The sequence below is a fragment of the Asterias rubens genome, chromosome 2 (genome assembly GCF_902459465.1).
Source record: "Asterias rubens chromosome 2, eAstRub1.3, whole genome shotgun sequence".
Taxonomy (NCBI): domain Eukaryota; kingdom Metazoa; phylum Echinodermata; class Asteroidea; order Forcipulatida; family Asteriidae; genus Asterias; species Asterias rubens.
In genome coordinates, this window is record NC_047063.1 from 18377598 (window position 1) to 18396157 (window position 18560).

Below are 18560 nucleotides of genomic sequence, written 5' to 3' on the forward strand. Positions count from 1 at the left end.
AAATCACAGCGGCAGGGGGAACAAGTATTGCAATGTCGTTTGGGGAAAAAATATTCGCAGGGCGGGGCAACAGAATTTCCTGTCATAAGTCAGTGCAGACTACATGCATGGTTCGGGTTTTACCTCCATTATGCAGGGCTAAAACGAAAAAATTAAACTGATTTAGACTTCCATACCATGATATAATGACTTCGTTATGTCACATGTTATTTACTGTAGGTTTCACCGGTCAATTAAAAATCAATTCGTTTATTTTAACAACCGGGTGCATTTGATCACTTTCGTTTCAAAAGAACGCTCGACCGTTTATCATGAGCATCAGCAGTCAATTTAATGAGTAAATCAATTTCAGTAAACTTTTCTCAACCAACCAACCAACAGCACGAGCGGATGAACCATGGTGTTTACGGGGCATAAATTTTGTAGAGTGGTGTCTTGCGAATGCCATAGAAAAAGAATGACTGAAACGAAAATGGCAAATCTAAACGAAATGGATTACAGTAAAAGAAAAACCCCTAGGGGGCCTATAGTTTGAAAACTTTCGAATGCGCATTACTTATAATGGAAACCAATTTGGGGAGGATTTGAGGCATTGCGTGGTGAGGTATCAATGTATAATAATTTGGTTTGCGGTAACACACTGTGTATTTGCCATAGGTAGAGTTTGTTCTTAGAGAACTGTCTTGCTTTATTCTACTGTCGCGGAGGGCGGGGGGAACCAAATTTTTGAAGAAACTGGTCAGGAAAACCTATAGGTCTACTTTCTATCATCGATACATCATGAGATTTAGGGACAAATTACTTTTTTGGCCCCCATCTCTCCGTACAAACGCTCAAAATGAGAGAAAAGGTGCGTTGAGTCCTGAATACCGGCGGTAGACATGTGGTTTTTGTTTTAAAAAGAATGTCGGGAGCATGTGGGGGGTCTGGACCGTCGGAGCCTGACACCCACCCCTTGCTCGATGGATGGCGGCGCAAGTTTGTTGAGTTCGGCATTTTCTCCTCACGGGGGGCGCGTCTAGCTTCGTAACTATTTTTTGTTTTTTGTTTTTAAAATTAGGTCGTGCAAGAGAAAGTTTGCAGTTCGAACCTGCAGTCATTCAATCCGCAAACAAACCTTGGAGGGATTAGTAGGCCCGCGCCCCTTACTCAAAAATGAACTAAGACGTGATTATGAACACAAACAGGTACGATATGGGCGGCGGGAACGGCCCACATGGAAGGAAGCAACACAATGCCAAAGAAACGAAGTGCGAGTACAAAAGACAAGTTTTAATGCTTAGCTTTGACTTTGCATAATATCACGCCGATAGTTTTTAGGACCTCAATCTTTTGTAAAACAAAATAATGGCTGAGTATCAGCAAGGTTTGATATACTTTCAGGGACTTTTTTTGCAAAAGGTCAAACTATTCAATTTGTATTCCCCTCGACTTCCGGTTTCAGATTGAAAACAACTTTTGGCAAAAATAAATGCTCACAATCCCACAAGCACATGGTGGCTCTAGAGCTAGAGAGGGCGCTAGTTCCAAATAACAGAACGACCGCCGAGCTTGTGTGATAGGGGATAGGGGATCGAAGCAACATCACTTTTTTGATCAGAAAACATGGCTTCCTTGAAAGATATTTGTGACGGGCTTCCAGTGGATCCTCTGCCTCCTCCCAAACCGAGAGATTCTAACACGGCACATGCACCAACCAGGGTGCCCAACCTTACACCAGAGGAAGAGAGGGTGAGTGGTGAATGAAGAAAGAGATTCAGTGACAACTGACATTGATTGTGTTCAATGAGAAGATTCAATTCATTGCCATTGGATTGTGTTGTATTGTGTTTTACAGAAGTTATGCAACGACAACGTGGCAACCTATGGTGATTGGTGGGTTTCGTGGGGCGTGATGTGGGTGTTCCCATGTTTTGTTTGTGATTGTCTACACGATCGCGAGGAACTCACATTTGAATGGCTTTTCATGATTGACTATATGAGTGACTCTTCTGAGCAATAACTTTCCGTATGGCGCCACCACTTTTTCATTCGATATGAAATAATCTAACTTTAATTCACCTCTCAATGAAATATATTCCTCAATGAGGCCTATCCCTGTCTTTTGTAAACAAAGTGAATTAGTCATAGTGCTGACGCGCCATGCGGAAAGTTATCCAGACTTCTCCTACAACTCTATGAGGTTCGTTCTGCTACCGTCGCTTCCACGAACCTCATACATAGAGTGACATAAACAAAATCCTGTTTGAAGCTTTTTGCACTTCAGTTTATACATTTACAATTACAAACATGCCGATCGATTATTATAGGTTTCTCTGACTGATCTCGCAAAAATTGTTATTATTTTTGTTTTTTAAAGATCTCTCTATAGTGTTTTCTGTTCTCTCATTGAGTGTTGCGTTGGTCTAGAAAATCCACTCCCTTATTAGATCCAGTAACTGAAGCGCTGTGCTCTTTTTTTTTCTACGAAATTTGTCATTATCCGTCGTACGACCGATAATGACAAATTTTGAAGAAAAAAAAAGGAGTGTAGCGCCCAAGGTACTGGATCTTCTCACTTATAAAGTCCTGCATAAGTTTTTAACTGTCTTTTTTAAGTGTCTATTTGTTCTGGCATCTTAATCTTGAATACCTTATCTAGGTAGATACATGAGCTATAGACTATAAATGTTGTCACTGTAGTCTCGAGAAAAAACCCCAGTGGTTTTAATAAAACCATTGCATTTGATAAAAAACATAGTGACCACTGTTCCCTCAACCTCTCCCTTTTGATTTTACAGCTTGCTTTGCAGAATGCTTTGCGATATTTCCCATCGGAGCTCCATGACGTCTTGGCACCAGAGTTTGCTCAAGAATTGAGACAGTATGGCCACATTTACATGTATCGCTTCCGTCCTGACATTGAAATGAGGTACTGTTTTAGGCAAGACTTTATACTCAAACCATTTACATATTTTCAAATGTATATTAGTTTAAGATCATTTCTCCTTAAAGATGTGAAATGTTTAAATTTTTTTGAGTTAATTTATTGGTCATGCCTGGTTTTATATAAAACATGGTTTAAATAACACAATATTATTCATTGCAAAAAAAGAAAAGAAAAGAAAAGCAGACAGATACTCAAGTTAAAGTGCACTTGATACATTATAAGTTTACTTAACATCCAGAAACAAAACAAATCACACAGTTCATGAAAAAAGGTGAAGAACTGATGACAAAAGCCGTGGATTTTCACTTTGCATTTACGCATGTATTGTGAGGTCAGACTGGCTCATCAACCATCATAAAAAAATATAGAAAAAAATTAAAAGATTGTCCACCTTCTTCAAATGTTGGGGAACTTTATTCCCTCAGTGTTGCTAATTTATACTAATGAAAGCATTTGTGCCTCACACAAATCATATTATTGAAAGCATTGTTATTATTTTGAAATTGACTATTGATTTGCTTTTTATTTCAGGGCTTACCCTATCAATGAGTACCCATGTAACTCCAGACAAGCTGCCGGCATCATGCATATGATTATGAACAACCTCGACCCAAGGGTGGCTCAGGTTGGAAATTTTCCTTCAAATTGTTTTAAATAAACACATATTTTGGTTGTGAGCCCAAAAGCTTTGAGGAGTTAGGTTATGTTATAAAAGGGAACACAGACAGTCATTTTCCAGAAATGTTTACATCTGTCCAATTTCCTCCCTGTTTCTTGTTTAGTTTCCTCATGAGTTGGTAACATACGGTGGCAACGGACAAGTCTTTTCCAACTGGGCCCAGGTACTGTATCTTTACATTTCAGTGATACTAACTTATTTAGTCAGGGATAAAGAGTATTATTTGGTTTAACCCGTACACCAAGATCTGTAAAAAAGATTCCACAGGCATGTTTCTCGATTGGGATTCAAAGCAACGACCTTGGCCTGGGAGCTAGAGGCAGTTCAAATTGCATAAATCAGCTGGTACTGTAACTATGCTAAACTTCGCAATAAAATAATATCATTTTGGTTTTCCCCATACACTGATGTCTACTTTAGAAAGGGTAGGTGGGTTGGAATCACACCCTAATAACATACCTGTGATTATTTATCCCGAGGGTACTGAAAATGTCAGTCAGAGTCAGACCTCGCTGTTTCCCACACTCTTGACTTCTCTACCACATCAAATACAAACTACAAAAGCTAAAACACAGTTCAGATCTGCTTTTCAATGTGTGTACATGTAGTTTTACCTGTGTTTGTAAATCCGTTTGCATAAATGTTGTGTTAATTATTACTATTATTATTATCACTTTTCATTGCGTTATAGTTTCGTCTAGTGATGCATTATCTATCTGAGATGACGGATGACCAGACTTTGGCGCTCTACTCAGGACATCCAATGGGTCTCTTCCCTAGTCACATCGATGCACCTAGGGTGGTAGTCACTAATGGCATGGTATGAATAATGATACTGGCCTCGATTGGGAAAATCAAATTTTGTGTTAGAAGTTAGCAACCCCAGTCACCATGTTAACCGAGCCACAGTAAAATCAAGCGGGCAGCAAAAAATGAGTAAAATTACACCTTGTTGAATTGGTCACATATCACAATTTTCCTGAACAGCAAAACTCATTAAAAAAAACAAAACACACATTTTGGGAAATCAACATCTTTGCGTTTTTTCGATGTTATCAATAACATAAAAAAAATTCTCCAAGTTTTGAGTCATAAAAGGTCATAGTTTCATAAGTACACTAATAAGAGCTAGATAATATTAACAGATTTATAGTTTTTACAGTTTTCACGTACAGCCAATCTTTGCTTTGTCAAATTTTACACTCAATACATAACAGTGACAAATATAAAGGCTTAATGGGAGACTTTCTGGGACGATAGAGGGCAGCAGACTTACCGGGTAAATCCATTGTTCTCAGAATTATGCGCATGTTCAGAACTACGTAAACAATGGAAATTTACCCGGTATGTCTGCTGCCACCTAGCGTTGGAAAGTCTCCTATTGTTTTTGCGTTTTCAGTAGGATATAAAATATATGACCTAGATAAGTAGATTGTACGACCTAGATTGTACGACCTAGATTGTACGACCTAGATTGTACGACCTAGATTGTACGACCTAGATTGTACGACCTAGATTGTTCGACCTAGATTGTACGACCTAGATTGTGCATCCATTCAGACCTCAAATAAAGCTCAATTAAATACAATATTGTATGGAAAGTAAATTGTAATAATCATTGTGTTTTTATGATTACAGATGGTGCCCAATTATTCATCCCGTGAGAATTACAATCGCCTCTTTGCTTTAGGTGTTACTATGTAAGTTCTTTATATTTTAAGACTTATCTTTCTCAAGTCAAGTCCCTTTTCTAAGGCACAGTATTTTTTGTTAAATGTCAGTAAGTGATAACCACAACTTAGGACATTTGTATACGTTTGCTCAGTGGTTCTTTCACTGCCTTCCACTCCTCTTGTGGGTCCCAGTCTGAATCCAAGACTAGAGCCTTGCATGTGGATTTGGTGTCGGTCCCTATCTGATTGTGTGTGTGTGTGTTTTCCCCAGCTGGGGTTTCCGTCCCACATCTAGAACTGACATTTCATCATCATCTTCTCTACTTAGGTTTCTTTAGGCCTCAGGATCACAGTCACTTTGGAGTGTCCCTTGGTTTCAATACAGGCCCCTTCCCTCCTACCCCCTTTTGTCTCCCTATTCATTGTTTACCCCTTGTTTTTTCCTGTGCGCTTTCTGACTCTCTCTAATAATTAATTTCCATAATGACTGCTTACGTTACATTTGTTCATGTTTAATGTGTTGTCATTATATAAGCCTTAAAGAAAGACTCTGCTAGAGGGTCCAAACGTCAGGTCATGAACTATTTTTTGCATAATTTTAAGAAGAATCAAGTAGAATAATTTTTAAAACTCTTTGAAGTTGATTAAGTGACTGTTTTAAATCTGTTTTCTGTATTTACTGGTCAGGTATGGACAGATGACTGCTGGTAGCTTCTGTTACATTGGTCCTCAAGGCATCGTACATGGAACAACGGTATAAGAATGTTTACTATTTGGTTTTACTAATGACAGCGATGTGTGTACTGTAAAGCACTGTTTATGCAGCACTTTCCTGAGTCCAGTGAAAAAAACCTCAAAGGCAATACTCGGGTGGGACTCAACCCACCACCTTTGCAATTCTAGAGCAATGTCATACCAACTAGACTACCAAGGTCGCCGGTAGCTAGAGGCAGTTTGAATCCTATGTTTAAGCTCAATCAACCATTTAAAAACCTGTACTTGCTTTCTCTGTTTTCAAACATCAAGTTTTGAACTCGCAGGATGGAAACTACATTTATTTTTTTTTATTGTAAAAAGACTGCAGCATTTCAAGCAAAAATATTTCAAGGGAAGTTTCTTAGCATGACCATATACCATGTGAAGTTATGTGTAAATCTGTGAACATTTATATTTTTTAAATTATACCAATAAAGTGCACATTGTAGATCTACCATTAAAATAATATATTTCTTCTACTCATGACAGATTACCGTCCTGAATGCTGGTCGCCAGCAGCTGGGTACCAGTGATCTGAGAGGTCGGGTCTTTGTGACCTCTGGCCTAGGAGGAATGAGTGGCGCTCAAGCTAAAGCTGCAGTTATCTGCGGATGCGTTGGAGTCATTGCTGAGATTAGTAAAGAGGCACTGATGAAGAGATATAAGCAAGGGTAAGGTCTTAAAGGATTTGGCTACCTTTTCAAAATTTTCATAGATTTACATTAAACTTACAGGGTTTGAAGATAATGATAGTGGAAAGCTTCCCTTCAAATATTACTTACTGAGGTGCTGTAGTTTTTGAGAAATGAGTAAAACAATGTCATAAAAATACGTTTGTAAATGCTTAAAATAATTTTCGTCTCATGAGACGAAAACTATTTTTATGACATTGTTTTACTCATCTCCCAAAAACTACAGCACCTCAGCACGTAGTATTTTTAGGGAAGCTTTCTACTATCATTATCTTCACACTGTGTAAGTTTAGTGTAAGTTTAGTGGACATTGTGTTTTTTGTCCTTCAAAAGTTACATACACCCTTTAAAGGCACTGGACACTATTGGGTATTACTCAAAATAATTGTTAGCATAAAAACCTACTTGGTAACGAGCAATGGAGAGCTGTTGGTAGTATAAAACATTGTGAGAAACAGCTCCCTCTGAAGTAACGTAGTGGATTGATTGACTGATTAATTGGTTGATTGATTGATGGACTGATGATTGATTTTTTCTTTTACTTTTCAAAACAAAACAGTTTATTCATTTACAAAATATACAGAATTTACAAAAACATAGAAAACTAGAAAATTAAATTAACTTAGCTGTAACAATATAAGGTCGGTACATCTAAATTAACACTTAAGCAAATACATTAGAACAGCATAGTAGACATGGACGAAAAACAAAATTTCAGAATAAATTTAATGTCATCAGTGATCTGGAATATGTTGCAGAGATCCCATTATTGATTGATGGATGGATGGCTTGATTGATTGATTGACGAACTTGCTAATTTATTAGTTGACTTAAAATATCTTAATTTTTTGTTTAAGCTGGTTGATGGAGATAACAGATAATCTTGACATCTGCATTGAAAGAATCAAGTAAGTAAAGTCACATTATTTGTTTATATATATTTATTTATTTATTTATTTATTTATGAACACATTTTTGTTTTAGATAACTGTTAGAATTATACGTATGATATTACACCATTAATTTGCATAATTGTTAAAACTAAATTGCTCCCCAATGTTTGATTCTTGACAGACGAGCTAGAAAGGAGAGGACACCCCTCAGCCTGGGCTACAATGGGAACATAGTGGACATTTGGTAGGTATAATTGATTGCTTTAAAACAGGTGCAAATTGAACGGGGATCGATACGCATCATAACTATTGATGGTTCCTATTTGTTTTCAAGATTATCGGTACCCCAATCACTCATTTGTCACCCTTGTAATGTAAATAAATTTAATTAAAAATTACTATCACATCACAGAAATCCATAACAAATTTCGGTGTGTATATGTGTATAGGATTTGAGCGATGCATGGTGAGGTATCAATTTATTTGGTTTGCGGTAACACCATATATATATATTATTACATATAGGAACTATTTTTACTTCTAAATGTACTTTTTCGGCATGCTTGGCTGTCAGTCCAGTGAATTAACAAACCAGAATATATACCGTAGCAGAGTAGAATTTTCGGAATCAGGAGACTTCTCAGTCCTGGAAAGGACTGTCTTGCTTATTAACTATACGTGGGCGGAAGGTGGAAAATCAGCCAGGGGTGGGTTTAACAAAGAGTTAAGACTAGTCTTATCTTGAGTTAGGGTGACTTACTCGGTTTATCTGAGGACTTGCAATACGCTTTTAATATCTCCTAGGACTATTCCTATGTTAGGACTAGTCCTAACTCTTTGTGAAATCGACCCCAGGACTACGACTTAGATTTAGTGAATCGAGGGGACCTCTCTTGAACGTCACTAATGTCAATGTTTCGACTAGCTTGCTCTATAGTCATCGTCAGGAGACTGAAGAGTGGGAGAAATGTGGGCCTAAGGTTATTGTAATAAACCGAGACATCTATATTTCAATATGAAATTATATAGACTCTTCCATTTAAATAAAGGGGGATTTTAATTTGATACTGGGCTATTCTATTTTGAAACACAGGGAGCGTGTTGCAGCAGAGTATGACAGTACAGGAGAGTTACTGGTTGATCTAGGATCGGATCAGACCTCTTGCCATAACCCCTACAATGGAGGCTACTACCCAGTCCAGCTTAGCTTCGATGATGCCAATGTCATGATGGCTGCAGATCCTGCTAGATTCAAGAACCTGGTCCAGGAAAGGTACCCATTCCGCCCCCCCCCCTAAAAAAAAAAAAATAATAATAATAATAAAAAAAATCCCTTTAAACTTACAATAGGAATTGTTAATCAGACATGTTAGTTCAGTAGGTCAGGATTTTCTGAAAACTTAAAATTTTCCCAACTGAGCCATTCATTTTGTAATTTGTAAGTGACACAGCTTGTGTCGTCAGATTGCATTTACACATAGTTCTTCATATACAAAAAGAAGAGACATTTTTAGATTTTGAACGCATACACTTTTGTAAGACCTCTTTAATTTTCAAGTAAGAAAAACCACAAGCTAAACTGACTGGATAAATCTTAAGTATTTTTGGAATGAACAAAGAATGATTGCCAGCACTGAACCAACTGATACATTAGTTTTGTTATTTGTTTTGGACACAGCTTGCGTCGTCAGATTGCTGCCATCAACAAGCTGTCTGATCGAGGGTTGTATTTCTTTGACTATGGGAATGCCTTCCTGCTAGAGGCCAGTCGAGCAGGTCGGTTCAAGAGGAATTTTTGTTTTCCTGATTTAAGGTCATCAATTTTGTAGATGTCTTAGTTTTCTTCAGCTGCACTACGCATCTGGAACTCTCTACCACTTTATCTTAAATCTTGTCAATTCAAATCTCTTCTCAAAACTTATCTGCTCAAAAATTAAACGGCAGTTTAAGAACTCGTCGCTACCCTTTTATTTCTTTATTAAATTATGATGATTTTTGTAGATGTCTTAGTTTTCTTCAGCTGCACTACGCATCTGGAACTCTCTACCACTTTATCTTAAATCTTGTCAATTCAAATCTCTTCTCAAAACTTATCTGCTTAAAAATTAAACGGCATGTGATGATATTATTTTCTTGGTAGGTGCTGATGTGATGAAGGAAGGAGATCAAACTGGGAATCGGTTCAGATATCCATCATATGTTCAGGATATTATGGGGTAAGAGATAAGCTTTAAATACGCTTAGATCTGTGTTTCTTACTACCCGAGTGAAAGACGGATCTTCAAAGTTTGAATCAATCTGACTTAGTTTCCTGAGCCCAATTTCATAGAGCTGCTGTAAGCACAAAAATTTGCTTAGCGTGAAATTTCTTCCTTGATTTAAACAGGATTACCAACCAAGTTTCCATCTGTTGCATATTGCTTGTTCAACTGGTGTTCAGCTGTTGTTTGCTTATCCGGAAAATCACGTGGAAATTTGGTTGGTTAGCAGCTCTATGAAAGTGGGCCCTGTTCATGTTTGTTGTGTTGTCATTTAGCCTACAAGAAAGACGTCTGCTATGGTCAAAACGTCAGGCCATTAAAAACAACTATTTTTTGCATTTATACCACAGGTCCTTTTGGACGTTGGTAAGTTGTTTGCAACAGCTAATTCTATTTTCTTAATCTGAATTGCTATGCAAAGATGTCACAATACAAACCACTATGGTAATACTGACAACTCATCTTGAGATGACTTTTAGTGCTTTGTGAATTTGATTCCTGATTGTTGTCTTTATCTCTACAGCGATATATTTTCTCTTGGCTTTGGTCCTTTCCGATGGGTGTGTACATCGACTGACCCAAATGACCTGGCCACAACGGATGACATTGCAACAACTGTCCTGGAGGACTTCATCAATCAAGGAGGTAGGGAAAGTCTCCCTTTCAAATTATCTTGATCTTAATTCAGTTGGTAATGGGTGACTTTTGGGACGCTAGGTGGCAGCAGACTTACCAGGTAAAATCCATTGTTCTTGGTAATGCGCGCATGCTCAGAACTGCATAAACAATGACAGTTCACCTGGTAAGTCTGCTGCCACCTAGCGTTCCAAAGTCTCCAATTGCAAGACATCATTCTGTAAGCAAGCAAAGTTTTAAAGATTATATTTTATATAGCGCTGGATGTGACATTACATCTACATCATAATGCTGTGATTTTTAAGCCTGTTACATTAATAAAAAATTGACCTATTAAAGATCAAATGGCCACTTGTGGTGATAGCAGTGATAAGGAAAACTATGGCGGGTACAAACTATTTTTATTTCATTTTAGAATTAAAACATCAGTAGGCACTGAGAATGTAAAAACATATCAACTCTTTCTTCGATGCAAGAGTTACAAACGTTTAAATTAACTTGTCAAGAATTTCTTGTGACTCAACTTTACAAAAAACAATATTTGTAAAATGTTTTGATTTGACTGGAACTGATTGATGACTTTATTTGAATTGTCAAGAATTAGCTTCTGGATTTAGAATGTCTTAGATTTGTGAAAATATGAATTGGTTATAACCTGCATTTCTTGTTTTTGTTTTTCCAGTTCCCGAGACAACCAAGCAACAATACGAAGACAACATTCGCTGGATAAAGGAAGCTAATAAGCATAAGCTGGTAATATCTACTTCCTATTTACCTCAACCGCTTGTCATTTGCACCCCTGCTCTCTGATAATGAGAGTTGAATGGCATTTTTTAAAATTAAATAATACCCTACAATAGAATACAAATTGTCTTTATATATCGTCATTTCATCAATACATGTATCACAGCGGTTTGTGATGATATACAGCAAAAGAAACATGGCAATAATTATACAAAATTGCAAATTAAAATCATAAACAACCAAACAATCATTGTCAGAAGAGGTGTGGTTTTAGATGATTCTTGAAAATATGAAGTGAATCAGCAGAGTGCAGAGATTGGGGGAGACTATTCCTAAGTTTGGGGGAGACTATTCCAAAGTTTAGGGCGACAAAGTTGAAGGTTTTTTTCAGCAGCTGATGCAAGAATTAAGGTTGTGTTTTTTAATTTATGATTGAATTTTATTTATTATTCTTATTATGAGGAACCTTACTATCTCCTCCCTGGTACCCTAAGGTGGTTGGTTCCCAAGCACGCATCCTCTACTCCGATCAGCGAGGTCGTATGGCCATCGCAGCCGCTTTTAACCAAGCAGTCAACGATGGCAGGCTACATGGCCCGGTGAACATCAGCAGAGACCATCACGACGTCAGCGGGACAGACAGTCCGTTCAGAGAGACTTCAAATATATACGATGGATCTGCCTTTTGTGCAGGTAAAATGGATACATCGTTTAATTGCAACATTGCACAAACTTTGTATCTTGATTTTATGCCGTTTCGCACGGAAATGCTCCATCCAAAAATGTTGCATCTCGGCGCAAACTTTTGGGGTTTTTCATCTGGGCTATTTTAAGCGAGACATTATGGTTTTGACAATTTTAAAACTTACGGGTAACATAAGTGCCGTTTTAGAAGACTGTTCCATAGTGCCGAAACACCATGTTAAAACATTTGGCTGTTGTGTGTATGCCGAACACTACAGATGTGGTATAGACACTGCAACAAATGATAACTGCAGTACAGCTCTGCAGTGTACAAAGGTTGCACATCTAATTCATATAAACACTGTTTTTTTTTTATAAAAACATTTTCTGTTTTTTTCCTTGACAGACATGGCAGTCCAGAACGTGATCGGAGATTCATTCCGAGGTGCTACGTGGGTGGCTCTACACAATGGGGGAGGTGTCGGATGGGGTGAGGTGGTCAACGGAGGCTTTGGTCTGATGCTGGATGGATCAGAGAGGGCTGGAGAGAGAGCGAAATCCATGCTAGCCTGGGATGTCAGTAATGGGGTAAGTGGGGTGTAGTGTTGGGGTGGGGGTGGATTCTTATAGATTTTTGTGACTTCTGTGATTCCTGTAAGATTCTTCAAGGGTTTGTTTTCGTCAACGAAAGAATACTTCCACACGTTCCACACCTCTACTGTTTAATTCATGGGGATTTCAAGAGTCTTTCAAACTAAATAAATATCCTCAAAACGATTTTACAATCTGAAAGTTCTCTACTGGCCAAAAAGGAAATTGCTAGTCCCATTTTTCAGGATTTTTGCTTTTCACTTCCTTGCAATCTCGCCCTGATTAATACTCTACTTTTTTGTTCTTAAAATCCCAAGGTGGCCCGTCGGAGCTGGTCAGGCAACACTAAAGCCCAGGAGACCATCTGCAGAGCCATGCAGGGCAATAATAAGCTGAAGGTGACCCTGCCGCACAATGTCCAGTCTGACGTACTGGAGAGAGCCTTCAGAGACTAAACCAGACTGACACAATCTCCTCTACATCCATCCCTCTACATTAGCATCAAAACTAGGGCAACATTTCAGGGGGGCACAAGGGGGAGTGGGGAGGCACCATTTTTCTTTGGGGGCCCCTTTCGGCAATTAAAACTGTAGTTTCCGTACACTGGACACTATTACTCAAAATAATGATTTGCATAAAAACTGACTTGGTGATGAACAATGGAGAGTTGTTGATAGTATAAAACATTGTGAGAAACGGCTCCCTCTGAAGTACAGTGTAACCTAGTTTTTGAGAAAAAGGTAATCACTCAAATCATAAAAAACATCAGGTCTGAAGCCTTTTATTATGTGCCTCCTTCACGTTAGGCCACTAATTAACATCCACCCCTAGATTGAGGCCTCTAAAGTGCCACTTTATTTTATTTAGAGCAGAAAATGGGGGTTATATTGGGGAAAACAACTGTTGTTCTTAATTGGGGATGGGGAGAGGATGTCTTTGTATTCACCAATAAGAATATTCAATTTTTTTCTTTATTTCATATTATTTATGATTGGACCTTACTTAGGGCGGTCTGATTGGTGTGTATTGGTTATCTTTCCTTGTCTTCCACCTCTAGAACCCCGCTTCAAATCCCACGGGGGGCACCATGTGGATTGGGTTTTCAGATTAAAGGTTTTTAATTTTCAGGTAGCCACTAGTCTCTTCCTTTGACCAATAGTCTATGTGGTGATAGGTACATGTAAATGTATTTAAAGGATAAAACTGTGCCGGCTTAGTATTATATAGTTTCTGAAATTCAACAGTTTGGTTTGGGACGGATGCCATTATTTGAATCGTTCTAACGTTGGTGATAATGAAATTTAATGGTTTGCTCAGTAGTTTTACTTTATATCCTGCACTGAAATAAGAAATGTATAAAACACAAATAGAGGTAGAGATATTCTGGGTTTAGTTCATGGAGTGTGACTTCATTTTTTTATTGACTTTTTCAAGAGTTAAAACTAACAATAATGTCTGTTTAAAAAACAATGTTATGTCAGAACGGCAAAGTCTAGCTGCATATCTCTTGGTTACTTTTTCAGATTTTCAATCAAAGCCTGTTATGTTACTTTATTGATTCTTTCTCACAAGCTGTAAATTCTTCCGATATAAAGTAACTATGGAAGGAAAGCACTGCCTTAAATTCACAGACTCTGGAGTCTTGGGTTCAAATCCCAACCAAGCAGCCTGTGGATTTTGTTTCTGCAGGCAGGATTTGGAACACTTGAGTTTGAAATAGGGACAAATACGGTTCTTCTGCATCCCTAATCCAACAAAGTCATTACAGAGTAGGACGAGCTGCTGCAGTGGACACTATTGGTAATTACTCAAAATAATTATTAGCATAAAACTTTACTTGGTAATGAGTAATGGGGAAAGGTTGGGGGTATAAAACATTGTGAGAAACGGCTCCCTCTGAAGTGACATAGTTTTCGAGAAAGAAGTATTTTTCCACGAATTTGATTTCGAGACCTCAAGTTTAGAGTTTGAGGTCATGAAATCAACCATCTAAAAGCACACAACTTCGTGTGACAAGGGTGTTTTTTCTTTCATTATTATCTCGCACTCTTCGACGACCGATTGAGCTCAAATTTTCACAGGTTTGTTATTTTATGTATATGTTGAGATACACCAAGTGAGAAGACTGGTCTTTGACAATTACCAATAGTGCCCAGGTCTTTAATGCAATATGTGGTGTCGAAATGGCTGATCATTTTTGATATAGATTTGAATAGCGCAATACCCAGAGTTATTTAGAACAGGGTGTTATATTGGCCGTGCAAAATAGGTTTATATCACCTTTTGTCGCTAGTGAGTTGACCAAACAGAACCTTAGATTCCTATTTGCTTGAAGAAACACAGTGCTTACAAAAAACAGGGTTTCGGTTAAAATTGATTTTGTGAAAATCTCTTTAGACTTTCACAGATGTATGTTTCAGGTTCTTGTGTTTGGTGTAATTGTAGGAGATTAAAAATCTATTTTACGAGTCAATGACGAGTTGCCTGATTTTCCTTATTTATCTGTTGTCAAGAAATGTTTAAGGTAAACAATAGAGATATATAAAATGGCATCATGTTTATCTCCTATTGTTTTAGACAACAACAAACTCTTTTTCTGGAAAATTGTAAATGTTGAAGATACAGGGGGTAGGTGAGATAAGAGAGAAATGGGGTTTGGGGGGGGGGGAAAGTAAAGGTTTCACAGAAAAAAACAAAAACACTTTGCCAGAGGTCGATTACCGAGAGGAAGCATTTGTGGGTAGGGGAGGGGTGTGGGATCAGAGAGAAATGGGGGGGGGGGTGTTAAAGTAAATACCGTTAGTGATCATTGATATGAATTTTAAAAACTTTGTTTTCTTCTCTGCAAGAAGGGGTGGACATTTCCAGGAATTAAAGGCCAATTTCTTTTAACAAATTTATCACAAAATTTCAAATGACACAAATTTTTATTACATTTCCACCATTTTATTCAAACACTCTTTTCAAACCATTCCACACTCTGAAACAATAAACAAATTGAATGGGTTATTTTTTTTTTACTGATTAATGCGTTAATTCTTTAATAATTTTTTTCCCAAAACACGCCAAGACCACTACATTATTAACTGTTTTACAGTTAATATTATAATTCTAAATTAAACATTTCCTTTGTTCAAAAACACGCAAAAATCCACTACAAATACAAACTTGGATTTGTAGTGGATTTTACAGTTAGTGGTGGAGCTTTACAGTTAATATCATAATTCTAAATTAAACATTTTAACGGCAAAAGCTTAAACAACAACAATTCACTAAAATTTTTGCAAAAAAAAACACAATATTTTTTTCTCTCTCTCAAATAAGTTCTTTAGATTGCCCTTCCAGCACAATTTTTTATTTGGTCAACTAGTGTAACAATGAGAAAACAATATTACGCAATATCAGTTTATTAATTTTGACATTTTAAAAAGCTTTATTTCTATGGGTTTCCTACACCACTTCCATGAATAAAAAGGTATAACAAAACTAAGGAAAAAAAAGAAAAAAATACAGCACAAAAAAACAACAACTGGGAAACCAAGAAGACACCTTCAAGGAAGTTAAATACGCTTTGAAAAATATAGGAGAAATATAAAGTGTTTTTTTTACATAAAAAATATAGAGGATTACAGATTGCAAAAAAATAAAAACTACTCCATAAAACCGAGTATCGCAAGACTATGGTATTGTTGAAAGTTACAACAAACAATGCACTTATTCATTTTGGTTTTACCCATACACCGATGTGTGCTAGCACTGTATACTCAGTACTTTCTCGAGTTCTACTAAAAAAAAATCACAGGCATATTACTCGAGTGGGATTCGAATTTACAAGCTTTAACATTCTAGAGCAGATGTCTTACCAACTAGACCACCGAGACTGCTTGGTAGCTAGGCAGTTTGAATCCTTTATTTTAGCAGAGGGTACCACATTTATGAATCAATGCACTTATTTCAGATAATTTAACACCAGAACAAAAAGGAGTGTCCTTGTTTGCCCAAAATGATCAGTGTTAAGAAAAATAACACAATTTCAGTAAAAAAAAAAAGAAGAAAAAAAATAACAATGAAAAAGTTTCAGGCAATCCCACCTTGCTGTTTTCTAAATTGTTTGTTTCGGATGCACTGCTGTTGTGTGTCGCGGCTGAGTGGTTAAAGAGCACCGGACTCAAGCTCTAGTATTTCTGATCAGCAGAGTGTGGGTTTGAGTCCCTGTGGCACTTGTGTCCTTAGGCAAGATACTTTACCATTATTGCTTTGTCTTTCAAATGGGACATTAAGCCAAAGGGGCCGCTATACTAGGAAGGATTGGTAGTACATTTAAAAGAACCAATAATACTTATCAAGGAATAGCAGGGGTTTAACCCCAGTGTTTCTGGTTCCCGTAGCAAGCGCCCTTGTTTACAGGTCTCCCCGGGTTTGCAAGCTATAGTGCTTAAAGGCAGTGAACACTATTTTTAATTACTCAAAATAATTATCGGCATAAAAACTCATTTGGTAACAAGTAATGGGGAGAGGTTGATAGTTTAAAACATTGTGAGAAACGGCTCCCTCTGAAGTAACGTAGTTTCCGTGAAAGAAGTAATTTTCAGTGAATTTGATTTCTAGACCTCGAGTTTAGAATTTGAGGTCTCGAAATCAAGCATCTGAAAGCACACAACTTTGTGTGATAAGGGTGTTTTTTCTTTCATTATTATTTCGCAACTTTGACGACCAATTGAACTCAAGTTTTCACAGGTTCACTCTGGTTTGCGCCTTAGTACTCTCGTTTGCGCTTGGGCATGCGGGGTGTAGAGGTCCCTGATCCCAAGACGCTAGCTGTTGGCGACTGGACGCTGACGTCTTTCAGATGCTCAGTATGGTAATGATCCATGTAAGGCTTGACCGCATCCCATATCTAGAAATTCAATTCAAAATGATGTTTATTCCATTCTCCATTGGAGAATAGTTCAAAATGAGAATTTAGAAAGGTAACAAAATCAAAAGTGCGTATGAGTATACAAAATGTATGTATCGTTAAAGCAAAGAATAAATAAACAATTAGGAAATAACTATGTACAAGAGAAGAGCGAGAGCATGAGGCGCTTTGAGTAAGCCGAGCTCGTAGAAAACAAAAAACAAACAAACAAACAAACAAACAAACAAACAAACAAACAAACAAACAGCGAATCACAAAACTATTAGTTCAAGACACAAGAGACGAACAATGACATTACAAAAAATGCTGACAACAAAATACAAAGGATTTAAAATACCAGGCTAACTGAAGACGACAAATACACAAATACACAAAATAAATTTGGTGCACCAATCAATGGGGGAGAGGGGTTGCTTTGTTACTTGGAGGAAATTATCATAGATTTTATCTAGTTGCCAGTTCAGTATTGGAGTCAATAAACACAGGAGCAGAGAGTGGACGGTGTTTAGGATATGGATGAGGATCATTTTATAAGTAACCATAATTGATTTGTTATAAACTACAGAAAATTAAGTATTGTTTGAAGCTTTGCATGTTGTGGAGAAATAAGAAAAAACTATAAATAAATAGTAAACTGCGGGTACAACCATGTGTAAATCTCATTTGTGGAAGTGTCGGCTCTGAGAAGTGCCGGTTTTCAGAGCCGGTTTTCAGAGCCAACACTCCCACAAAAGCGATTTACACATGGTTGTACCTGCAAATTTACTACTTATTTATAGTTTCTTCATACAAAAAAAAAATACAAAAATACATCACATAAACTAAAAAACCCAATAATGAACTTATTCGACAAAATAAAATAAAACGTTAACATTAAAAAAGGCCAGTGATATTACAAGATAAAATAGATCCAGTTACTAACAAATACCAGAGAAAAGGTAGGGTTGCTTTTTCAAAGAGGAAAATTTGGTTGACCTTTTGGTCCTGCAGCAGCTTTGTTGCAACATCAATGTCAGGAGCCATGAAACGATCCTTATCCCAAGGCCTGGGGGGGGGGGATAAAATAACGTATTAAAACCAACTTATATTTCATATTTTAATTTA

The 18560-nt window shown here is 37.3% G+C and overlaps 2 protein-coding genes across 2 annotated transcripts in view; one reads left to right on the forward strand and one right to left on the reverse strand.

Moving 5' to 3' along the window:
• The first annotated feature begins 1567 nt into the window (after positions 1 to 1567).
• Positions 1568 to 13212, forward strand: LOC117307110 (urocanate hydratase-like). The gene is made up of 18 exons (XM_033791771.1): positions 1568 to 1731; positions 2781 to 2911; positions 3461 to 3554; positions 3712 to 3771; positions 4300 to 4428; positions 5247 to 5308; positions 5969 to 6035; positions 6527 to 6708; positions 7587 to 7637; positions 7804 to 7866; positions 8716 to 8895; positions 9301 to 9398; positions 9763 to 9838; positions 10407 to 10528; positions 11202 to 11272; positions 11758 to 11956; positions 12354 to 12535; positions 12856 to 13212. Exons 1-18 carry the CDS (start codon positions 1606 to 1608, stop codon positions 12991 to 12993), a joined length of 2031 nt encoding a protein of 676 aa, XP_033647662.1. The 5' UTR covers positions 1568 to 1605; the 3' UTR covers positions 12994 to 13212.
• A 3992-nt stretch (positions 13213 to 17204) lies between these two features.
• LOC117306656 (histidine ammonia-lyase-like) overlaps positions 17205 to 18560 on the reverse strand; it is a gene marked incomplete in the record, with an annotated part of 5340 nt that continues 3984 nt past the window's right edge. Inside the window, 2 exon segments of the mRNA XM_033791145.1 lie at positions 17205 to 17435; positions 18432 to 18501. Of these exon segments, the coding sequence (XP_033647036.1) occupies positions 17295 to 17435; positions 18432 to 18501 (211 nt within the window).

Excerpts from the sequence above, each read along its gene's own strand:
- LOC117307110 (XM_033791771.1), top strand. The coding sequence starts at position 1,606 with ATGGCTTCCTTGAAAGATATTTGTGACGGGCTTCCAGTGGATCCTCTG. Across the intron at positions 9,399-9,762 it reads GCTAGAGGCCAGTCGAGCAG|GTGCTGATGTGATGAAGGAA; the intron begins GTCGGTTCAAGA and ends TTTTCTTGGTAG. Across the intron at positions 9,839-10,406 it reads TATGTTCAGGATATTATGGG|CGATATATTTTCTCTTGGCT; the intron begins GTAAGAGATAAG and ends TTATCTCTACAG.